Source organism: Osmia lignaria, chromosome 8, assembly GCF_051020975.1.
Source record: "Osmia lignaria lignaria isolate PbOS001 chromosome 8, iyOsmLign1, whole genome shotgun sequence".
In the NCBI taxonomy this organism is placed as follows: Eukaryota; Metazoa; Arthropoda; class Insecta; order Hymenoptera; family Megachilidae; genus Osmia; species Osmia lignaria.
In genome coordinates this window covers 10,575,364-10,597,322 of record NC_135039.1, presented here as the reverse complement: position 1 = coordinate 10,597,322, position 21,959 = coordinate 10,575,364, and the positions used below count along the sequence as shown (strand labels likewise).

Sequence of the window (21,959 nt, the reverse complement as noted above, 5' to 3'; positions counted from 1 at the left end):
AATATATATATAATAATAAATTCAATAATTGTAGTAAAAATAAGCCATTAATTAAAAAAAGAAAAGGCACTGAATTAATTACTTGTAAAAAAATAACAAATCATCCTACAAAAAATACTTTTTGTAAATTCAGTGTTAGATATACAAAGAATTTATTATTGCAGGCTGCGGAAAGGTGTTAAGCTCGTTACACGCTTAACTGTGAATTCACAATAATTTCAAGGGTTTCAAGTTTCTTGAAGAACAGCCAACGAAGAATATCATTCCATGAATGCTTTGGTGCTCTAAATTGTACAGTTTTAGCGATAGGAGATGTTTGACAATAATAGGAAAGAGTCTTAAAAGAAGAGATTTATTTATATATTTTTCAATCATCGTCAGAAGTTTAGTCAACAATTACTTATGTCACTTTTCTTCGACTCTCTTTCCTGTATTGATTGTCAGACTTCTTACAAATGTTTCAGTGGTTTAATGGCCAATAGTTTGTAGGAACAACCAACCACGTTAGTTGCTCACGTGTAAATATCGTGTGTAAAAAGTTGGACAACTGAAAGGGGGAATAGTTGTCGTTAAATGGTCGATTAAAAAAATATAATGTAAATATGGTTTAGGCGTGTAAAGCGATAGGGAGAGTCTTGTATTACCATGTCCAAATAGTCAACGAACTCAAGTTCGTTTGAAACGATGTTGCTCATTTACACGACACAGTCTACGTAATTTTTGTTAAGTTTTTTTTTCTCTTTTCTTCTTTTAGTTCTTCAGCCATTCGGTTCTAACTTCGATGAACAAGAGGTTAGGGTCGAAAGGCTGAGTAAACGTTGACTAACACGTCCTATTCTTTACAATTAACATTAAGTTTCTATCACTGGGACCAAAGGTGACATCTTTTATTTTACGTACTGTACAACGAATTCAAATGCAGCTAGGGTGTGTGTGTATAACTATGAACGATAGTCGTTCTTATTATTATTATTTTCTTGTTTATTTGTTGAGAAAAATCTGGTCAGTCATAGTTTGAAAATTGAGAAACGTGTGTTAACAAAGCTTGTTCTCTAACTTGTGTTTCCATACAAACAACGAATGTTTATTTAACAATTAACTTTCATCTTCTGCGTTTACAATTATACAACTGTTAAGAAAATAAATTTTATTTCATTAGAATGCTTTGTGCGGTTATTGTAACAAAGTTTCAACGACCAAATAGAAAATATGTTGTGTTAATTTTGCATTAATAACGATGTTATTTAAACAAAAAGGATTTCAAAATTACTGTGATCAATTAACCAGTTAGAAAGGTACAATTATTTTACAGATTGTGAACATCAAATGGAAATTTAATGGCAAACAGTAATCGCAGTGGAAGAACGTATTATTTACTGTAAATAGCATAAAATGTGTTAATACTGTATTTAATATTATTTTCTTTTTGCGTAAAAATATATTACGGCGACACATTTATTTATACATGTTATTATTTATAGTTCCATTAAAAGTAAAAAAAAAATGAAACGGCTGATTTCTCTTTTAAAATAACCTAAAAAGTAATGGGTGTTGGCTGGTATGGGTCCCATGCATATTAGAGTACCATATAACAATAAATGACGTACGCAATCATACACGCAAAAATAATTTCAATTATACAAATACCAATTATCAGTGAGCGGCCAATTATACAATAATAATTAATAATAATAATAGGTTTAGGTTAGGATTAAGTTTAGGTTTATGGGACCCGGGGATTGTCTGATATGGGTCCCATAAATCTAACCCTAACCTAAATCTATTATTGTTATATGGCACTCTAATATGCATGGGACCCATATCAGACAACACCCGAAGTAATTTCAAATGATTACAGCAAATATAATTTTATTGGAACTTCAAGGGGAACTAAGGGAATAGAAAAATGAAGATAACATTGTACGCTTATGTAAATAGTTTAATCATTGAAAAAATACTTTCATATGATAGCATTATTGAGATAAAATTATTGTTGTCTAACAATATAAAAATAGCACCTATATATTTTACAAGATATATCTAGTAATTTATTTAAAATTAATTTTGAAAAATCATATTTCAAGTTTTCTTTAATTACAACATATATATATTTGAAATATATAAAATAGAGAATTAATATCTTAAAAAATATCATTCATAGGCACCGCTGAATGATACAATTCACGTAATAGCTAAAAATATTGCCACAATAATGAAAGATGATACATATTGCCACCAAAGGATCACAGATCTTTCAAACTGAACGCTGACATTCAAATAGCAACAGGTACGGGTTATAAAACTTTTGCAATTGCACTAATAATTATTACAGTTTGTGCCCTCGTTTTTTTAACAAAGAGATCTGGATCAGTCGTCGGGTATAGGAGTGTTGCAATTACCGTGCCACAATTTCGTTTCAGAATCACATTTAGAATGAGATCCAAATACATCAGCGTAACCACGATCCCTCCACCATGTACACAATTGCCTGTTCCATCCGCAGTCAATGGTGTGAATCAATTCGGGTCTTTCCATTCCCAAAAGTGTATAAAAGTCTTGGTCTCCTAAATGACCCTGTAAACAAATTCCATAATAACAATTTATCAGAAAAAAGAAAACTGATCAAGTAACATATATTACCTTGAAGTGATATTTTTCAGTTATCGAATTAACACTTTCTCTTTTAACAATTTTATTATAAATGGAAGAATTTCGTAATTTATTAAGATTGAAAAGCACCACTCCGCTGTTGTAACCAGGATAACCACCAGAACTAGCAGGTTCTCCGAATAATGTATCAGGATGCTTGTTACGGTATAAATATAAAACGTGTCTATAAACAGGAGTAAGCTCTGGTGCCAGACCGAACAGTGCTTCCTCTCCAAAACTATTAAACTCTTCGAAAAGCTCCTTAATATCCTTGCGGAACTTTGTGTCTGCATCGAACATTGCAGCAACGTTTTGTTCAGCTGGTGCTATTCGATGCAGACCCAACGATAGGAAAAACAAAGCATCGGAGTAATAAGTTCCTGGTTTGCTACTGAAGTGTGGAGACATAACGGATATGATGTCTTCCAGTTGCAATGCCAGTTCATGGACATCATAATACTGCACCTGAAACAAAGAAAGCCGGACAGTTATTAAAGAAAATTTGAAAGAATCGCATGTTCACTTTTGTTAAAAGATCTACCTTCATAAACTTTCCTGTAGACAATAGAATACCCTTCAAAACTTGTTCCGCAACTTGTTTACTATCATCATCGGTTATAACATGAATTGCAATATCAACAGAAGATAATCTGAGTAGAGAATCTGCAAAGATTTCAAATTTTCGTTTCATCGGTGAGTTACTAGCAACTTTTGTGAAGATGCACCACACATTATAGTACATCTTTTCGCTTGCAACAAATGTTGCGGAACTGGTATTCTCTCCATTGTTCGACTCTGTGGTCGAAATGTTCTCTTGCTCGTAAGTGTGTAACACCCAGTGTATACCATTTGACGTTTGGTAACAATAAAACAATACAAGCAACACAGCCAGAAGTGTCAAATTGATCAGCACCTTGCGTAGCAAGACCATTTAATTACTTATTCATGTTCAAGTCAAGCCCGTACATAAAATTATGAGTTTTTAAATAAAATGTTGCTGAAATGTTTGAACTAAAACGTGATTAATGTTTAACATTGATTACTTTTTAACAGCTTGGTTAATTTGTTGCAGTCTCGAAATCTGTCAATTGATTTTCACACCATTCAATGCATAAATACACTATAACTCACAGTTTGTTAAATTACTATTATTTATTTACTATATTTAGAAGGGATTACAATGTCTAATTGAAATTAAATACTGAAATAAATACTGCAGTAAGAATCGAAAACAAAACAACTACTCTATAGTTACTGTTACAAGACTACAGTGTGCTATAGTGGTGATACAGAAACAGTGGTGCCCTCATTAAACTTCGTTTAAAACTGATTTTGAATGTAACAAATATTACACTGTAAATAAATATATATATCTATAATTTCCTGATTAATTTTACTTCAGTTTTAATTGTTAAAAATATGATATTAAATTAATTCAATCTCTTATACGGTTTTATTACATGTCTTTCTGTATCTGTAGTCACAGCTATCAAGTACTTTAAATAAAAACAATTAATGTCATTAAACAACAAAGTCAAATTTTATTTTACATGTATTTTACTATCATATAAATAATCCATTAATATTATATTTAGTACTAATGTTCATTTCAAATATAATATACAAATATTTACATTTAAATTATTCATTCTATCAGCTTATCCTTTTGTAGACTTTTTAAGTTAGTTGTTAATTTTTTATAGAAATGTGTCTCCTCTGGTAAAGGCGGTATTAAACCTGCTGCAACATATCTACCTTCCTCGCAAAGGAAATTGTATATACCACACGCTTGATCTACAGGCAATATTTCAGTGTTGATATTCTTTTCACTAGTTATTTTCTTTATTGCATTCAGTGTCTTCTGGTCGTACTTGGTTTCTAAACCTAGGATTAACACATCCAGTTTTGGTTCAAGGGCAGTAAATAAAGATAAATTTGCTTCGCTTATGTTTTTCGCACAAGCAATGTTCCAACATAAAATAGTTCTTGCAAAAATTGCAAGTGGACCCACTACCATTGAATTATCGCTTAATTGGAATCCTATCTGTAAAAAAAAAGATAACAACAAATGTAAAGCTTGAGAAGCTTGTGACACAAAATTATGACAGAATCATTTTGTACCGATGAGCATTTAGTTATGAACAATTTGGGGCCAGCAACATTAATAATATGCATAGTTGATTTACCACTTCCTTCGTATGCTTTTTTAACTTTTGAACAATGAAATCGTCTGTAAATAATTAAATATATAAGTCCATGTTAGTTCAAATGCCTTCCTACTATTTAACATCACATTCATCAATGAAAAGTTAACAGTGAAAATAATGAATAACTATTTTACCTACGAGCAAGTAATTTTTTATCTAATACTTCATTACTTACCTAACATTTTGTAGTAATTGATTAATTGTTAATAATTTATTATTTAAAACCATTGTATCAATTCAACATTTAAATGTGAATAACATGGTTAAGAAACACATGCATCATGGTAGTGGACTTGGGGTCCTCAGGAACCCCGGGGTAAGGTTAAATCTACGTGTAAAGAATAGTATGTATAACAATCGTACCTGTCTTACCAATTTCTTTCACCATATCCGGCATTGACAACCATAAAGACTCATTTTGACTCCTTTTGATTTATTTATTATAAAGAATTCAGTTAGAATTAACACAAGACCGACAAATTAATAAGATAAATGTTTGACTTTCTATTCGTAAAATGTATTTTAAAAAGACCGCCATAAACTAAGTACTTTTGAAATTCGATCCTAGCGCCATCTATACAAAAACGGCTGAAACTACTCTACAATTTACCGACCAGGTTCGCAAAGAGAACACTTGCGCCATCTATCAAGGAACTGCTGAAACGAATCGATAAGTTGTTTCCGCGGTTTTCTTATAGATGGCGCAAGTGTTCCCCGCAATTTCGGTCGGTAAGTTATCGGATAGTTTCAGTCATTTTTGTATAGATGGCGCTAGGCTCGAAATTAAAAATATTTAATTTATGGCGCTCTTTTTGAACTACAAGTTTGTCAAACAATTATTTTAATAATTTTTCGATCTTGTACCGATTCTAACTGGTTTCTAAACAAGAAGAAAATTAAAAAGAGTCAAAACTGTGTCTTTACGATAGTCAGTGCAAGGTGTGGTAAAAAGGACTGGTAATACAAGTTTCAATTTCACCTGAGGGTGCCTGGGACACCCAAAATTACATCATAACCTCTCAAGAACAAAGGCATGTTCAATCATTTTGTATCTCTAGTCACTAGCGTATACTGGCGTATACATACGAATAATCGTATAGAGGTTAAGATAGTCTGTATAAACAAAATAAGAATATCGCAGAAAAATAAGGAAAAGAATAACTGCTATAAAAATATTATCATCAGGCATGTAAGAAGAAGTGTAATATATTCATAAAATGACAGACGAGAAAGCACAAACTCAAGAGTTTAAATTAGATCCAGACTGTGAATTACGATTCGAGGTTGAATCAAAGAATGAAAAAGTTACACTGGAGGTAAATGATTTATTCGCTTATAAATACATTCAGTAAACACACATACTGATTAATTCATCTGTTTGTTTTCTGGTAGTTGAAAACTGGTTTGGCAGAAGTATTCGGCACAGAACTAGTAAAAGGAAAGAAATATGAATTCACTGCTGGAGCTAAAGTTGCTGTATTTACTTGGCAGGGTTGTACGGTAGAATTAGTTGGAAAAACTGATGTTAGTTACGTTGCCAAAGAGACTCCGATGGGTCTTTACTTAAATTGCCATGCTGCGATGGAAAGGCTCAGAGAAAATGCAGAGAAAGACGACACCAGAGGACCGATAACGATGGTCGTTGGTCCCTGCGATGTTGGAAAATCTACGCTTTGTAGGCTTTTATTGAATTATGCGGTTAGAATGGGCCGCAGACCTATCTTTGTGGATCTAGACGTTGGCCAAGGTCACATAGCAATACCAGGCACCGTTGGAGCATTGCTAGTCGAACGTCCATCTAGCATAGTCGAAGGTTTCAGCCAACAAGCACCGTTGGTCTTTCATTTTGGACACAAATCTCCAAATGCCAATGTTGCTCTTTATAATCTTCTTGTAACACGACTTGCAGAAGTCTGTTCCGATAGACTTCAAGCTAATAAAAAAGCCAGAGTTTCAGGAATTGTGATAAACACCTGTGGTTGGGTCAAAGGAGATGGATATAAATTATTGACCCATGCTGCTCAGGCTTTTGAGGTCGATGCGATTTTAGTACTAGATCAAGAGAGACTTTACAACGAACTTGTTAGAGATATGCCGGATTTTGTTAAAGTTGTTTTTGTACCAAAAAGTGGTGGGGTCGTGGAGAGGAGTCAAGCGCAGAGAGTGGAAGCTAGGGACCAAGGTGTTAGGGAATATTTTTATGGATCTAGAACTCCGTTGTATCCGCATAGTTTTGAAGTGAAATGGAGCGAAGCCAGATTGTATAAAATCGGAGCCCCTGTATTACCCGCATCCTGTATGCCGCTTGGAATGAAAGCGGAAGATAATCTAACTAAATTGGTGGCTGTTACACCTGGACCGAATCTTTTGCATCATTTATTATCAGTCTCGTTTGCTGATTCACCGGAAGACGATGTGGTACAAACTAATGTCGCTGGATTTGTCTGTGTGTATGTAAAATATAATTTTAAGATACATATGTTCAATAAAAAAATGATTTACTACATAAAGTATATAGTATTTGATAATGCTTTCATTTTCTATTAAGATAAAAAATATTTTTCATTACAGAACCAATGTCGATGTAGAGAGGCAAACGTTCACAGTGCTAAGTCCACAGCCTAGGCCATTGCCAAACACTGTTTTATTACTTTCAGATATTCAGTTCATGGATAGTCATTAAAATTTTTATACAGAATATTATTTAAAATAAAAAAAAATAAATTTCTTATTATTATACATATTTATAAGTAATTAGGTTGTATTCATTATTTTTACCTATAATTGTACTTAATCCTTCATTCTTTCAAATATTCGAGAAATCGATTGTATCGAAGTGATATTGTTAGCAAAACTGTCCGCTAAACTTTATGAAATAACAAAAACATTATTATTAGATATTGTGGAAAGAATTAATTAGAATTTAATATCAAAATGGAAAGCTTTTTATCTAACATGCCAGAGATCTCTCACTTCGAGAAAAGATTTCACGAAATAATTTACGAAGTTCAACGGAGCAAGGTAGTAAATTTTTTCAAATTTAAAATTAATTTCATCATTAAAATAATTAACAATATTCTTTCCAGAAAGAGTTGGATAAATTGGAAAAGGAACATTTGTTAATACGCGAAGAATTATGCTCGAAGAACGCGCTTTTGAAAAATGAACAAAGAACATCGAATGATTTACGAATTCGATTGAAATCAGCTACGGAAACGATTAGTTCCCTAGTGGAAGAGAAAATGCATGATAAAATTTTTTATTCAAACTTATCGATGGATCATGACAGCCTCCTAAAAGAACGTGACATCTTAGCAAAAGAAACTTTGTCCAATCAAACGGAAGCCGCGAAATTCAAAATACATATAGAGAATTTGGAGAACACGTTGCGGCGGGAAATACGTCGAAAAGAGGAACTAAAAAAAGAGCTGATTGAATTGAAAAATAACAATGAAAAAATTATAGCAAGTATTGATATGTAAGAAATTCTATACTCTTATTCAAGATAATATCTAAATTGAAGAGTTAATCCTATTGAAAAATTCAATTAATCCTAACCAGTTTATATTTTTATTTTAGGAATATTACTAAACTGTCAAAGGAGCAGAAGTACTTAACAGAAAGTGCCAAAGCTATAATTCAATTAAATAAAAGATTACAAACATTTGGCCTTTGTTTCCATGCGATACATCAAAAAGATAGAGCAGAACTGAAGAATTTACAACATAGATTAACTGTCCTTACGATGAATGAATCAATCCAAACAGCTAGTAATAACAAATTACACCCAGAATTAGATAATTTATGCTTTGAGGTACATATTGAATTAGTCAAATAATAGTAATCCAATGTGATGCATAATAACATTATTTCTTTCAGCTAAAAGAAACATTAATGGAGACAAAATCTAAAATGCAAAACTCTGAAACGTTTGAAAAGAACTTAAACAAATTCTTCGAAGAATTCTCTTCGCAGATACAATCATCAATGCCACGTCACTGATGAAAAGAGACAATAATTGATGATCGTTATCAACATTTATTTCAGTTTAATTTCTCGTTACATCAGACAAGTAATAGCTTCATTTCGACTCGACGAAATGGTATTTCGAAATAAAATTACATTGCTTATTCTTATAAAATGTTTAAAAAATTACTAGTAATTTTGTATATACAACGTCATCCAGTTTTTCAGTGCGACAAGTTTGTAAGAAAGTAACAGCTATTTAGTTCGTTGCATTTTTCTTTTCTATAATTTATTCTTCTATCAACTAAAATCATATGCGATTCATAGATTCAGCTTAACTGTAAAAAACATTTGTTTTAAAAAAGTACTCAAGTATTTTCTTAAGGCGCATATTTACCTAGTTTAAAAAGATTATTAATCGGTTATTGGTGTTAATTATAGTTATAAATAATATCAATAAAATATTAATAGAATTGTAACATGTATGATGACAATAATGAAAATCACAATATAACTTGGTCGTTCAACATTAAGGAAAAAAGGCGGGTATCAACAATAAAAATAGACGAATAGGATTAATATAAAATGTATTATAATAATTATATAATTAAGTGTAAGTGGAAACAGACTGGAATCCCTTTTCCTCGTTAACAAATAAAAAAAAAGAGAACCCTCCGTTTCTATAAAAAAAAAAAAGAAACTATTACAACAAGCGTTTCAAACGAAGACGAAGTGTCCGTGTTTCATCTTTTTCCAGTTTTATTTTTGTTTTAATTACTTCAACGATAAAAAGAAAAAGAAGTTTGAGACAAAATTTGAAAGAGTCTTTTCTTCAAGTCCTGAATTTGCGCTAATTAATTAATGAATTAATTAATGAAGAATTTCTCTTCGATCCGGTGAAAAAGCTAACTTGACGATGTGTGTATATATATATATATATATATATATATATTTATATATTTATATATAAAAAATGACCGCCCATTGTTTACCTATCCGCAACCCCCTTCTTTTTTTTTCTAAACAAATACATTTGAAATACTAGAAAAAAAGGAGAAACTTCTCAAGGAGAGAAACTTCTTCTTCTTTCCGCTTTCCATTTGTGTGTTTAAATAAAGTAAATGTAAACTCGTGTTAAAAATCGATCATTACCCCTTGATTAATTGAAACATGGAGGAGAAACTTCATACGTGACATAAAAACACAGAATAAATAAAATTATGCATATCCTAATTTGCTGTTCCTTTTTACATGCATAATTTAACGTACATAACAAAAAATGAATTTCTAAGACATAGATGAATCTCTAGGATCTTCCTTTCGAATACACTATTAAACAATTGTGCAAATGAAAGCAAGCAGAATTGAAATATATGTAACTCATGCAGAGAAATGCTTGAATAATTTATTGCTTCCGTAAATATTCAACTGTTAAGTCAATAATTATTACTTCATTCTTGCTTTGTTTATTTGATGAACGAAATAATAATACAGCAAAGACTACAATATAATAACGTTTCACTAAGCGAATAAGAATTGTACATTTATTACAGACGTACAATTCTCAGTAGATTGTATATGAAGAAATTATTCAACGTCAATGATTTAAATATCCTAAATTGCTCATTGATCGTGAAGAAAAGAAAGAAACGAAAGGAAAGATAATTAAAATCACCTCCTTCGACTTGTATAACATAAGCGTTCTAAAAATAAAACAGCTCAGTACATTGCACTCCGGTACTTCAACATGAAACTTGTAAGGAAACGACTTTACGATGATGTATGTATTATATCTTCGAGGCGGCTTCTTGAAATTGCTCGAAAATTGTTAAAAAATTATCAAAAATTATCACAATTCGTAATCGTTTCCTTCAAGAACTCTTAAATGTCTTTTAAGAGAGGAAAGAGAAAGAGAGTTTCTCCTCCAAGATAAAAAGAGTTCCTATGAATAATAATCAGTAAAAAAGAGTGACCGGCAGCGACGAAGGGAAACGAAGGTGGCCGTCAAGGAGTAAAATCACAGAAGTGCTCGCGACATGAAGCGAGCCAAGGAGACCGAGGGTAAAGTAGAGTAGAGGGTGACGGTCGAGGTTATTCTGACTGAGGGGTCAGAGTATAGAGCATCGTGCAAGCCAACTTGGTGGCTTCCTCTGTGGTTCGGATGCTTTCAATTGATGTCCTCCTCCCTTGGGTGGATTCGACGCCTCCTGTTCCAAAGTACAATAATTGTTAAACATTTTCTCACAGAATTGTACAGGGTGGCCTAAAATTGGGTTAGGACCCGTGGAGGGATGATTGCTAAGATAATTCTAAACAACTTTTTCCTTTGCCAAAATGTTGATTAAAGTTTCGTTTTCGAGTTATTAACGAGAAAACACTGGCCAATCAGAGCGCGCCATTAGCGCGGGAGTGATGGGTACGTTCAAACCATGGTCGTGATCAAGCGCATCGACGCCACGTCGGTGTAATAAGATTCGTTGTTCATGAGCAACCAATAATTCGATACTATTTTTCCTTTCTTTTTTTAATTCATTATTCGATACAACTTTCGCCCAACGAATCCTATTATATCCACGCGGTGCCGATGCACTTGATCACGACCACGGCTTGAACGCAGAGCATACCCAACACTCTCGCGGTTCAGCCCGCGCTAATGGCGCGCTCTGATTGGTCAGCGTTTTCTCGTTAATAACTCGAAAATGAAGCCTTAACCAATATTTTGGCAAAGGAAAAAATTGTTTAGAATGACCTCAACAATCATCCCTCCACGGGTCCCACCCCAGTTCTGGGACACCCTGTATATATAGTGAACCAATATAAGAAACACCAGAAGATTCATACATTTTAACAATATTGATTAGTATCAGAAACTAAGTGACAGTAAAGTTGTTAATGCAAGTGCATATTCTATATTAAAAGAAACTTTTTAAACACATACATGTGTACAAGGATGAAATTCATACAAAATGTTTGAATACATAGCGAACATAAAGCAGACACATTAATGGTTAAGCAATGGTCATGTTTAACATTTTTAACATTTCATGAAGATTTTTCACTGGTTAATGATAAATTAGCAATTAGTGAAAATAAAGAAGCTGTTAAATGTAAAAAATAGTCATGCGAATAAAGTACATATATAGAGAGAGGAGGAGTTACCTTCTGCCGAGACAGACCCGCACCAAACACAGAGAAACAGATACAGGAAACAAAGAAATCATGGTTAATTAACATGAAACTATTTACTAACACAAATTTGTGGAAGCAACTAGGTTATATCTAAACAATAATCAGTTTTAATCCCTTTGACAAATTATGAAATAAAATTTCCGAGTACCACTGAAAAAGACTAATATAGTATAATTTCTTGTATTTTATAAATATCACTTAATAACTTATCTCAACCCAATGGAAATATAGTGGGTATAAAGAAAGTAAACTAGAACTAGTAAGCATTTCATAAAAAAAATGTTATTACAAAAATAATATTAATTAACGTTTTTGTTTTCTGATGTAACAAGAAACAGAGAAGTAAGAAACAGCACGTTGGAAAAATATTTACCAGTTTCTTTTCCATTTTGGCCTTAATGTCTCTTGCGAGAGTATAAAATGCCTCCTCGACATTGATACTAGATTTAGCAGAAGTTTCCATGAATTTGATTCCATATTCAACAGCAAGTTGTTCTCCTCGTTCCTTTGAGACCTGTCGTTTTTCTGTGAGCTCGCACTTATTACCTAACAGCATTTTCTCAACATCTGCCGAAGCATTTTCTTCGATGTTTCTGATCCAATTCTTTATATTCTCGAAGCTCTTTTCATTGGTTACATCATAAACTAACATTATACCCATTGCACCACGATAATATGCTGTGGTTATTGTACGAAACCTTTCTTGTCCTGCCGTATCCCTTTAAAAGAGAGGATACATTAGTTTCGTTGAAAAGCAATTTTCATATCAAACAAATTCTTTCTAGGACGCAATAATTCTACTTGAAATTTTGTTATTATTACGTTACCATTTATTTTCTGTTAAGATATTTTATTTATAACATTTACATACGACACTTACCATATTTGTAGTTTTATTTTCTTGCCATCTAATTCTATTGTTCTTATTTTAAAATCAATTCCTGAAAATAATAAATGCGTTTACAATGTTTGTAAATAAATTTATCGAAATGAAATAATTTTCAAGTTATTTCTGTTGGATCGTTGATCTTAGGGCAAGTATAAATACGAATTTGGAACAATACACTCATTGCTGTGCATAATTATACAAACACAAAATTTTTATATGCTTTCATTAAATTCAGACTTATGAAGTTATTGTAACTATCTAATTTAAATAATTATTATAAAACTTTGCAGTAAAAAAATGAATCTTACATACATTAGAAATAATGTGCACACATAAATATGCATATAGTTTTTACCGCTAAAGTTCTTGGGTGAGTGTTTATAAATAAAAAAGAATACTACATCCTAGATACTCGAACCAGTGCGATATAAATGCATTTATGGAGTTATAGAAAGTTCTATCGTATTTCACGATAAACAGTTTTGTAACTCAATTACTTTACACAATACATTCAAGTAATCTCTGCGTATCAACCGATTAAATATCTTCTTTCTAAAAGAACTTAATGGTTTCGTGTATTGCAAATAAAAAGTCTCATTCAGAGATGTTCCATTAGTAATTAGTCTTTCATTCCTGTATTATGATTATATAAATAATTAAGATTTTTATTAAAAGTCCTATTATACCAGTTCAGAATATTCAGTAAACAGCTCCTGATGAAGAATAAGCGAATAAAGGAATAAAAGGGAAGGAAATCAATAGAAAAATAAAATAAAAATAAAATCTTTACCAATGGTCGAGATGAAGGTCGTATTGAAAGCATCCTCAGAGAACCTGAAGAGGACGCACGTCTTGCCGACCCCTGAGTCACCAATCAGCAACAACTTGAACAAATAATCATATGTCTTCGCCATGCCCTTTGTTTTCAGTCTCTCTCTCTATTTCACGTGATTTTTCCTTTGCACTTCTACTTTTTTTTTTTCTCTCCTTTATTCCCTCGCCTCTCTTTTACACACGATCTTTTCAAGCGATCGTGATCCTTGGAATTCCGATGACGCACCCTTTGAACTTAAACGAGCACGCTTCGCTCAACGCTCTTCGATTATCGAAATAAGATCGAGCCCATAGATGGCTCAAGGAAAGGCTTAATCGCTGAAATCTGTTCGGATAAGACAAAACTCACGTAACAGAGCACGTAAAAACATCTGTCAGAAAAAGCGATGACAGCCATCGGTAAGTACAACTTTTTCTCTGCTGTTGTGGCCAGCCTTCTGACCGCACCACAGGTGATACGCGCGTGTGTATACGCATACGCAACACGTGTGTCAAGAACAAGCTGAATCTTTACGAGAAGAAATATATTATGCCTTATTCATAGTTTTTTCATGTGTATAAAATTGAACCTCAATTTTGCTGACAAATGTTCTATTCCCAAACCTGATAAAAAATAAAGTTTTTTTGTATGAAATGTTTTCAATGAATTTTAGAAAATACTTGATGAATTTAGATATTATTGATAACGAGTATTACACCCTCGAGCATGCTCGGCGTCCCTCTAGGAAAAACGGCGGTCGAAGGCAGCGAAGGGGAAAGTGTCCCCTCCATAAGGGCGCCAGGGGCGTGGGGGCCCATAGCCCCAGTGCAGACCACCGTGGTGGTTTTAGTGGGTAAAAATCCCACACTACCTCCGGCCCCTCCCCACGGGGGCTGGAGGTGCCTTTTTGAAGATTTCCACCATGTACAAAAAAAAAAAATGGGATGTAAGGGATGCAGGGATGTGAGGAATGCAAAGATGTTAGAGATGCTGGGATATGAAGAAAGCAGGGATGTAAAGGATGCAGTGATGTAAGCAGGGCCGGCGTTAGAGGGGCGCGCGGTCGGGCAATTGTCCAGGGCGCTAGATCAGTATAATAGTTTTGCATCTAAGAATGCAAGAAGAATAATGTTTACTTGAATATTGATGTAAATGCAAATCTAAATTAGTTATACAAGCTTTAATGTTAATTTTATAAATTTTATTTGATGTACTTTTTTTATGTCATAGGCGAAGGGGCCCTTTTTCGGAGCCTGCCTCGGACCCTGATATCTCAGGGCCGGCCCTGTTGAAAGGCCATATTGCAATTATTCTAAATCTAAAATTGCAATTATTAATGATGCTTTGAAAGGCAGGGCCGGCCCTGGACCTAGGCAGACTAGGCGGCCGCCTAGGGCCCCCCAAGGTCCAGGGCCCCAATAAGACGATTTTGCGTCTAAGAATGCAAGAAGAGTTTATTTGAATATTAATCGATGTAAATGCAAATCTAAATTAGTTATACAAGCTTTAATGTTAATTTTATAAATTTTATTTGAGGTACATTTTTTATGTCATAGGCGAAGGGGCCCTTTTTCGGAGCTCGCCTCGGACCCCCGAAATCTTAGGGCCGGCCCTGTACCCAGTGGTGGGGACATCTTCCCCTCCGCTGGTTTAGACCGCCATTGTCCCTAAAGGGGCGACCTAACTTCACCTGGGGGTGTTTGGGATCCCTGAAATTATAATCTTTCAAGAATAATGACATGTCCAGTATTTTCTATCTATAGTCACTGGGTGTATTCTCTCGTGACGGGATCCTTCGCCGAGGGCGCCACATGGCTGTCCTTCGTCGTTTCAGTTTGTCTCTTATGGTTCCAGTGCTGTTTTAAAAGACCGTTGTCATTTTTCCAGTTTCGCGATTTGTTTCCCTGATTACGTAAATATGGTCTGAAACATATTTCTGCGACAAAACGTCCAGGAAGTTTCTCGAATATTGCGCCGATTAGAAGTCTTCGAAGTTCCTCATCGATCCACATTTGGTCGACAGTGTTGCAAAAGTTGCCAGTCCTTGAGGACATCCCGCCTCTAGGAGGTGATAGAAAACGATGCACAAGAAATCGACGCATAAATCACGTTCGTGAAGATGCGAGGCTCGTGTCGAGTCGCGTGTTCTTCCATGCCAGCCTAGCAGAGGAATCAGCGCGGCCCGGCGACGATGCAAGATAACTCCAAAGAAATGTTCATCATTAGAGCATTGGAAAAGATCCTGGCTGACCGGGATGTCAAACGGTCACACCTGTCACAGCTTAGGAAGTCTTGCGAGACTGCACTTGGTAAATTAATTAAATAAAAGGATTCTCTCAACTCCATGTTGTGGTAGAATATTGCATCTTGTATGTACGAATGATGTCACCCCACAGAAACTTGCAGAATAACTTTAAACGTCAACACAAATTAAAACTAAGTTCTGTATCTTGCGTAGATTAAAACAATAATATATATTTATGTGAACTATGTTGCGCAACATTTTGCAACGTTTATGCTATTTTTATCTGTAAATTTCCTGATATGCTTATATACATTAAGATTAGTAACAGTATCGGGAGCTTTACTTAATCCTTAACGTACCAAGCCTAAGTCGTCGACGTTGTTTACCAAGCAGGTTCTTCTGAGGATCCCACAGTCCTCATTCTTAAAATTTCTCAACATTTTAGTTTGGAATGTTACTTAAATTAGGTTCTTTGGACGTCCAAAAATATATTTAAGATAAATAAGCATTATTGGCATCAAATATTTGGTTTATTTCAATAGTAATTAGTTCTTCATACAATTTTATACTTATATATTATGTATAGCAGCTCGCTTTTATTTCGAAGTCAAGGGAACTGCCTGGTCATAAATGGGCAGAACCGTGTTTACCTCCACATTATTATGCCATAAATGCCAATGCGTTCAACAAGAAATAAATCAATCCAAATATGTAACGTAGTATACCAACCGAGGCTATGTTGGAACCCCAAGTGTGTTTTTATTTCTTTTTATATTTTTGAGCGAACGTATTATAAGTCCAATTATGTAATATTTATTTTAAACGGATTTGTTGGTATAGTTACAGCAGAATCACCAAAAATTATTCTCTGGGGTCCTTCAAGGACTCTCCTTGGTATGTTAAGGCTTAAAAATACTATTCAATGTTACTTCATACCACATCTATTTTTAATTGTACGCCGTCTAACGAAGTTACTTCATCTTTTGCGTTCACCTGCCAAAAGATAAAAATGACTTCCATTAATTTTAACCATATATTCCACTTTCCAGATAACCTGCGAAATGAAATCAAAGAGGGGACGAATGTCCAGGTTTCGACCGCCTTACCGCAGCCACGCAGCGATTCCTACGTCATCTCGGCGGAAAAATATTTTCTGCCATTCGAACTGGCTTGTCAGAGCAAATCGCCAAGAATCGTAGTCACCGCTCTGGACTGTCTGCAAAAACTAATCGCTTATGGGCACTTAACTGGAAACGTACCTGATTCCACAGAACCGAATAAACTATTGATTGTACGTATCGTTGAAACAATTTGTGGATGTTTCATGGGGCCACAGACAGACGAGGGGGTTCAGCTACAGATAATAAAAGCTCTCCTCACCGTAATGACTAGTCAACATGTGGAAGTTCATGAAGGCACAGTGTTGCTTACAATACGTACAGTTTATAGCGTTTACTTGGCTTCAAGGAATCTGGTTAACCAAACCACTGCTCGTGCTACTCTCACGCAGATGATCAATGTTATTTTTGCTCGCATGGAAACACAGGCGGTGAGTGTAATCAAGATTAAATTCAAAATGATGCACCGATGAAGCTTCCCTGTCAATTTTAGGAAGAAGAGAATGTCAGATCTGAAGTGGAACATTCAGCGACCACTGTGAACACTTGTACATCTGGAGAGCTGGAAACAGAGACGGTGAATCACGAGGAACATTCAACGGAGAGCAATCAGGAGCCGCAGTTAATTGTCCGAGGAATTTTGGAGGATGTTGTGAACTCGGTTGTTCCAGAGGATCCAGCGATCGCGGTTACGGTAACCTCCGAGGAGGCTAGCTTGGATCAAGTGCCTATAGACGAGAACTCCGACGAGGCTGTCGCGGAGAGCGACAATATGGTCAGGGCGAAATTCACTCACGTCTTGCAGAAGGATGCTTTTCTAGTTTTCAGAGCTCTCTGCAAACTGTCCATGAAACCGCTTCCGGATGGCACTCCGGACCCTAAGTATGTTTCCCAATGCACCATAAAATTGAAATGTCTGTAATAGGGATGTGCGGGTACCCGATATTACGGGCTCGGGCGGGTGTCGGGCAGGTGATTGTCGATAAAGAGCCTTGTGGGGTTTAGAACCCGCTTTGCAGTTCCGAAGCTTTCCGCTTATACCGGCGGTGTTAAAGGGCGCATAGCGCTAGTTTCGATCCACTCCCAGCGTCACCTCCATACCAAAGGGCGACGGGCCGGAGCAATTCCACTTATGGCAAGCCAATCATCGTAGGGGGCGAAGACCCAACACCAAACTCTTCGTCGGCGTGCAAGGAGTTTTGCTCTAGGACGCTCTTACTTTTAACAAGCTAACCTGAGTGGGCTCCCAGGTACACCCATCAGGCGCTTCACGTCCACAGCCAAAGCCCCGTTTGCCACCGGTAAACCGGTGCCCGGACGACACCACGAGGAGGAGGGGTTGGCACGTGTCACCGCTGGGGCTGGCTATAAGGCCCCAACGGCATCTTTGTGGTCCTGGCATCTTTGTGGCCCTGGCATCTTTGTGGTCCTGGCATCATTGTGGTCCTGACATTTTTATGGTCCTGGCATCTTTGTGGTCCTAGCATCTTTGTGGTCCTAGCATCTTTGTGGTCCCGGGTGTCGGGCAGATTCGGACCAGCTCCCGTAGACCACGGGCCTGACCCGACCTTTTTTTTTTTCTTATGGGGAAATCTTGCATAAGACATCCCCGCCCCGATAGGCCCCACAGCGGTCCACCTCATGACGCAGTGGGAGGGGCCCTGGGACCTCTGATGAACACACCAGAGCCCCTCCACACCCACGCACTGTGGCGTCCTTCTCGGGGAGGGTCTGATGGACCCTCCCCATACTTCTCCTACCGGTACCAGGGACCGCATGCTGGTACCGGCTTCTCTGGGCCCGCAGGCCCGGACGGCGATCCCTCGCTGGAGGGGGTTAGGCGGCAGCCCCCGCCGTCCGCTCCTCTTCAGCTACACCTACCTCTTCTTCTTCTCCGTCTACTTCGACGTCGGTGCCGCTGCGTCCTCCTTCCTCTTCGCCTTCGCGGCATGGGCCTGACCCGACCCGACCCGAAACATTCGGGCTACCCGACTGCACGTATGTATCGGACACTCCCCCGAGCCCGTCCGATGTTTTCCGAACCGACCCAAATAGTCAGGGACCCGACACATTAATCGGGCCGCACATCACTAGTCTATAACGATACTCTTACAGTGTATCGTTTTCAGGTCGCATCAGCTGAGATCGAAAATCCTTTCGCTGCAGTTGCTGCTAGGCATACTGCAGAACGCGGGACCAGTATTGCGTTCGAACGAGATGTTCGTAATAGCCATAAAACAGTATCTCTGCGTGGCACTGTCGAAGAACGGAGTCTCCTCGGTTCCGGAGGTGTTCGAGCTCTCCTTAGCGCTATTCCTCGCGTTGCTGGCTCGGTTCAAGATGCACCTGAAGATGCAGATCGAAGTGTTCTTCAAGGAAATTTTCATGAACATCCTGGAGACGTCCAGCAGTTCCTTCGAGCACAAGTGGATGGTGATTCATGCGTTGACTCGTATCTGCGCCGATGCCCAAAGTGTCGTTGACATATACGTGAATTATGACTGCGATCTTTCCGCTGCAAATTTATTCGAAAGGTACATAGATTAAAATAGAATCGATCGTGTTCCTTTGATCTTCATATTTCTTCTTTTGCAGGCTTGTAAATGATTTGTCGAAAATTGCACAGGGCAGGCAGGCACTGGAACTGGGTGCTTCGCCCAATCAAGAGAAATCGATGCGCATCAGAGGCCTCGAGTGCCTGGTATCGATATTGAAATGCATGGTGGAATGGAGCAGGGATCTGTACGTAAATCCAAGCGTTCCGGCCGATCAGCAGATTCCATCGGAGCCACCCGATCCTCCGGTGGAACCTCCGCTGCCTCGTTACGGAAGCGCGGGCAGTTTGTCCTCGGCGAACTCGAGCCTGGTCGGTAACAAGGAAATTCCGGACTCACCGGAGCAATACGAGGTGCAGAAACAGCAGAAAGAAGTGTGGGAGACTGGAATAGATATGTACGCTGTTTGACTGCCTGATATTTTAAGGGGTTATAGGGAACTACCCAAGTGTTACGTTCACTTATAAATGAAACTTTGCCACCTTGTAGAGCTCGTCGAGCTGAACACGCCTATACCCCAGTTTAGGGGCAGACGGCTAATTGTTTAAAAGATATTAACAGTTAAATTTAGATGCTTTTTACATTGAGAAGTATGACAAACGGTTAGCTCCGCGGTTAAACATATGACTCGCAGTCTGAAGGTCCAGGGTTCAAATCCTCGGTTCCTAATTTTTTTTTTTTTTGAAATATTTTGTCTCTTTTTGAATAACTATTATAACTGTGCTATAATCATTGCATTTATTAATAATTAATTAGATACGCTGCAATTTTTATAGAATTTAATTATAGTACTTGGGTAGTTCCCCTCGTTAGTCAGGAGGCCGAAGAAAAGCGATTTTACAAGTATTTTTTTTGGAAAGACGATCAGCCCTAGCTGCTCGACAAATCAATATTCTTATAAAAATAAAATATGAGTGTATACGTGAAAATCAACTTAATTCAATGTAAAAAGGTTCATTAAAATAAATGCAAATGTCTTTCCAAAAAAAAATATTATACTTGAAAAATCGCTTTTATTCGGCCTCCTGATTAGGTATAACCCATTAAATGAGACGCAACTTAGGAAAGCGTGAAAAATTAATATTGGTATTTTTATCTCTAGTTTTAATCGAAAGCCAAGCAAAGGGGTACAGTATCTTCAAGAACAAGGTCTTCTAGGTAATTCCTCCGAAGACGTTGCGCGTTGGCTTCACATGGACGAACGGCTCGACAAAACAGCGATCGGTGACTTTCTTGGCGATCACAATCACAATCAGGTGATGTACAGTTATATTGATCAAATGAACTTTGCCGATCGCGATTTAGTTACAGCCCTGAGATACTTTCTTGAGGGCTTCAGGCTACCGGGAGAAGCGCAGAAAATCGATCGGTTGATGGAAAAGTTTGCCAGTAGATACTGTGAATGTAATCCGAAGTAAGTGTTACAATATAACAAATAATTATTTTATCTTCATTATTTTAATTAACATTTCCTGCGACTTGTTCTAGTAATGGATTGTTCACGAGCGCGGACACTGCTTACGTTTTGGGATTCTCGATCATCATGCTAACTACCGATCTCCATTCGCCCCAGGTAAAAAATAAAATGACGAAAGAGCAGTATATAAAATTAAATCGACGCATCAGCGATAACGAAGATTTACCTGAAGAATATTTATCAAAAATTTATGACGAGATTGCGGGCAATGAAATTAAAATGAAATCAAACCCTAATCGACCTGGTAAACAAGGTGAGTGAAAACTGAAAATGATAAAGGCTTGTAAAGTACAGTAAAGACTGGTCAGTATTTTAAATCCTTTGGTCAGTATCCTTCCATACTGACCATTCGCTGTTTATTTTGAAATTTTGCATAAGACACCCCGCTAAAATCCCACGGCGGCCTCCTCTGGCGTTAAGGGGAGGCTCCGGGACCTAAAAAATATAACGCCGAAACCTCCCTCGCAACGCTTCAAAGACGCCCATTACCGGGGAGTCCTAGATCGCCCTACCGCCGACACCGAGGACCGCACCCGGTGTCGGCCCCATCCCGGGGGACCGCGTGCAGTGTCGCCCCGGGCCCCCAGTCCGGGACACCAGCAGTCCCCGCCATGGTCTTCCCTGCGGGCTGCGGGGAGGCTAAGCTGTGCCCCTGGGGGGAGGTGGATTCCTACCAATTAAAACCCCACGGTGGTCTCCTCCGGCGTGGAGGGGAGACTGCGGGACCTAAGAAATATAACGCCGGAATCTCCCTCGCAACGCTTCAAAGACGCCCATCACCGGGGAGTCCTAAACCGCACTCGCCCTTCTGCCGACACTGAGGACCGCACCCGGTGTCGGCCCCATCCCG

General features: G+C 37.1%; 6 protein-coding genes across 14 annotated transcripts in view; 3 read left to right on the top strand and 3 right to left on the bottom strand.

Annotated features, from left to right (window-relative positions):
* The window catches only part of LOC117608969 (uncharacterized), a 56,975-nt gene extending 55,253 nt beyond the window's left edge, over positions 1-1,722 (top strand). For 3 of the 8 annotated variants that reach the window (XM_034334769.2, XM_076689817.1, XM_034334774.2), the window contains one exon: positions 165-1,722. In XM_034334769.2, the coding sequence (XP_034190660.2) occupies positions 165-182 (18 nt within the window). In that variant the 3' untranslated portion in view covers positions 183-1,722. The remainder of the gene's footprint in view (positions 1-164) is intronic. The other 5 variants (XM_034334776.2, XM_034334773.2, XM_034334775.2 and 2 more) reach the window with 2 other exon arrangements.
* Positions 1,723-1,992: 270 nt separating this feature from the next.
* Positions 1,993-3,856, bottom strand: Xxylt (Xyloside xylosyltransferase). Its single transcript, XM_034334777.2, has 3 exons — positions 3,191-3,856; positions 2,641-3,114; positions 1,993-2,574 (listed from the first exon to the last, which is right to left on the bottom strand). The coding sequence occupies exons 1-3, from the start codon at positions 3,578-3,580 to the stop codon at positions 2,368-2,370; spliced, it is 1,071 nt and encodes a 356-aa protein (XP_034190668.1). The 5' UTR covers positions 3,581-3,856; the 3' UTR covers positions 1,993-2,367.
* Positions 3,676-5,180, bottom strand: LOC117608972 (NADH dehydrogenase [ubiquinone] 1 alpha subcomplex assembly factor 3). The gene is made up of 3 exons (XM_034334779.2): positions 5,032-5,180; positions 4,771-4,879; positions 3,676-4,693 (listed from the first exon to the last, which is right to left on the bottom strand). The coding sequence occupies exons 1-3, from the start codon at positions 5,082-5,084 to the stop codon at positions 4,295-4,297; spliced, it is 561 nt and encodes a 186-aa protein (XP_034190670.1). The 5' UTR covers positions 5,085-5,180; the 3' UTR covers positions 3,676-4,294.
* A 701-nt stretch (positions 5,181-5,881) lies between these two features.
* On the top strand, positions 5,882-9,781 carry cbc (protein CLP1 homolog). Its single transcript, XM_034334364.2, has 6 exons — positions 5,882-6,172; positions 6,249-7,306; positions 7,428-7,877; positions 7,943-8,334; positions 8,436-8,670; positions 8,736-9,781. The coding sequence occupies exons 1-3, from the start codon at positions 6,074-6,076 to the stop codon at positions 7,537-7,539; spliced, it is 1,269 nt and encodes a 422-aa protein (XP_034190255.2). The 5' UTR covers positions 5,882-6,073; the 3' UTR covers positions 7,540-7,877; positions 7,943-8,334; positions 8,436-8,670; positions 8,736-9,781.
* Positions 9,750-14,189, bottom strand: Rab8 (RAS oncogene family member Rab8). Its single transcript, XM_034334366.2, has 4 exons — positions 13,691-14,189; positions 12,892-12,952; positions 12,385-12,730; positions 9,750-11,029 (listed from the first exon to the last, which is right to left on the bottom strand). Exons 1-4 carry the CDS (start codon positions 13,812-13,814, stop codon positions 10,931-10,933), a joined length of 630 nt encoding a protein of 209 aa, XP_034190257.1. The 5' UTR covers positions 13,815-14,189; the 3' UTR covers positions 9,750-10,930.
* A 1,310-nt stretch (positions 14,190-15,499) lies between these two features.
* Positions 15,500-21,959, top strand: part of Sec71 (ADP ribosylation factor guanine nucleotide exchange factor Sec71) — a 21,308-nt gene continuing 14,848 nt past the window's right edge. Inside the window, exons 1-8 of one of the 2 annotated variants that reach the window (XM_034334794.2) lie at positions 15,500-16,023; positions 17,009-17,508; positions 17,571-17,959; positions 19,207-19,611; positions 19,673-20,029; positions 20,735-20,856; positions 20,938-21,046; positions 21,121-21,362. In XM_034334794.2, coding sequence (XP_034190685.1) covers positions 15,906-16,023; positions 17,009-17,508; positions 17,571-17,959; positions 19,207-19,611; positions 19,673-20,029; positions 20,735-20,856; positions 20,938-21,046; positions 21,121-21,362 — 2,242 coding nt within the window. In that variant the 5' untranslated portion in view covers positions 15,500-15,905. Of the gene's footprint in view, positions 16,024-17,008; positions 17,509-17,570; positions 17,960-19,206; positions 19,612-19,672; positions 20,030-20,734; positions 21,047-21,120; positions 21,363-21,959 lie in introns of both variants that reach the window. The other variant, XM_034334793.2, reaches the window with a different exon arrangement.

Excerpts from the sequence above, each read along its gene's own strand:
- Xxylt (XM_034334777.2), bottom strand. The coding sequence starts at position 3,580 with ATGGTCTTGCTACGCAAGGTGCTGATCAATTTGACACTTCTGGCTGTG. Across the intron at positions 3,115-3,190 it reads CTACAGGAAAGTTTATGAAG|GTGCAGTATTATGATGTCCA; the intron begins GTAGATCTTTTA and ends TCTTTGTTTCAG. Across the intron at positions 2,575-2,640 it reads CTGAAAAATATCACTTCAAG|GGTCATTTAGGAGACCAAGA; the intron begins GTAATATATGTT and ends ATTTGTTTACAG.
- LOC117608972 (XM_034334779.2), bottom strand. The coding sequence starts at position 5,084 with ATGGTTTTAAATAATAAATTATTAACAATTAATCAATTACTACAAAAT. Across the intron at positions 4,880-5,031 it reads CAATTACTACAAAATGTTAG|ACGATTTCATTGTTCAAAAG; the intron begins GTAAGTAATGAA and ends AATTATTTACAG. Across the intron at positions 4,694-4,770 it reads TCATAACTAAATGCTCATCG|ATAGGATTCCAATTAAGCGA; the intron begins GTACAAAATGAT and ends TTTTTTTTACAG.
- cbc (XM_034334364.2), top strand. The coding sequence starts at position 6,074 with ATGACAGACGAGAAAGCACAAACTCAAGAGTTTAAATTAGATCCAGAC. Across the intron at positions 6,173-6,248 it reads ATGAAAAAGTTACACTGGAG|TTGAAAACTGGTTTGGCAGA; the intron begins GTAAATGATTTA and ends GTTTTCTGGTAG. Across the intron at positions 7,307-7,427 it reads GTCGCTGGATTTGTCTGTGT|AACCAATGTCGATGTAGAGA; the intron begins GTATGTAAAATA and ends TTTTCATTACAG.
- Rab8 (XM_034334366.2), bottom strand. The coding sequence starts at position 13,814 with ATGGCGAAGACATATGATTATTTGTTCAAGTTGTTGCTGATTGGTGAC. Across the intron at positions 12,731-12,891 it reads AAAATAAAACTACAAATATG|GGATACGGCAGGACAAGAAA; the intron begins GTAAGTGTCGTA and ends TCTCTTTTAAAG. Across the intron at positions 11,030-12,384 it reads CCAAAATGGAAAAGAAACTG|GAGGCGTCGAATCCACCCAA; the intron begins GTAAATATTTTT and ends ACTTTGGAACAG.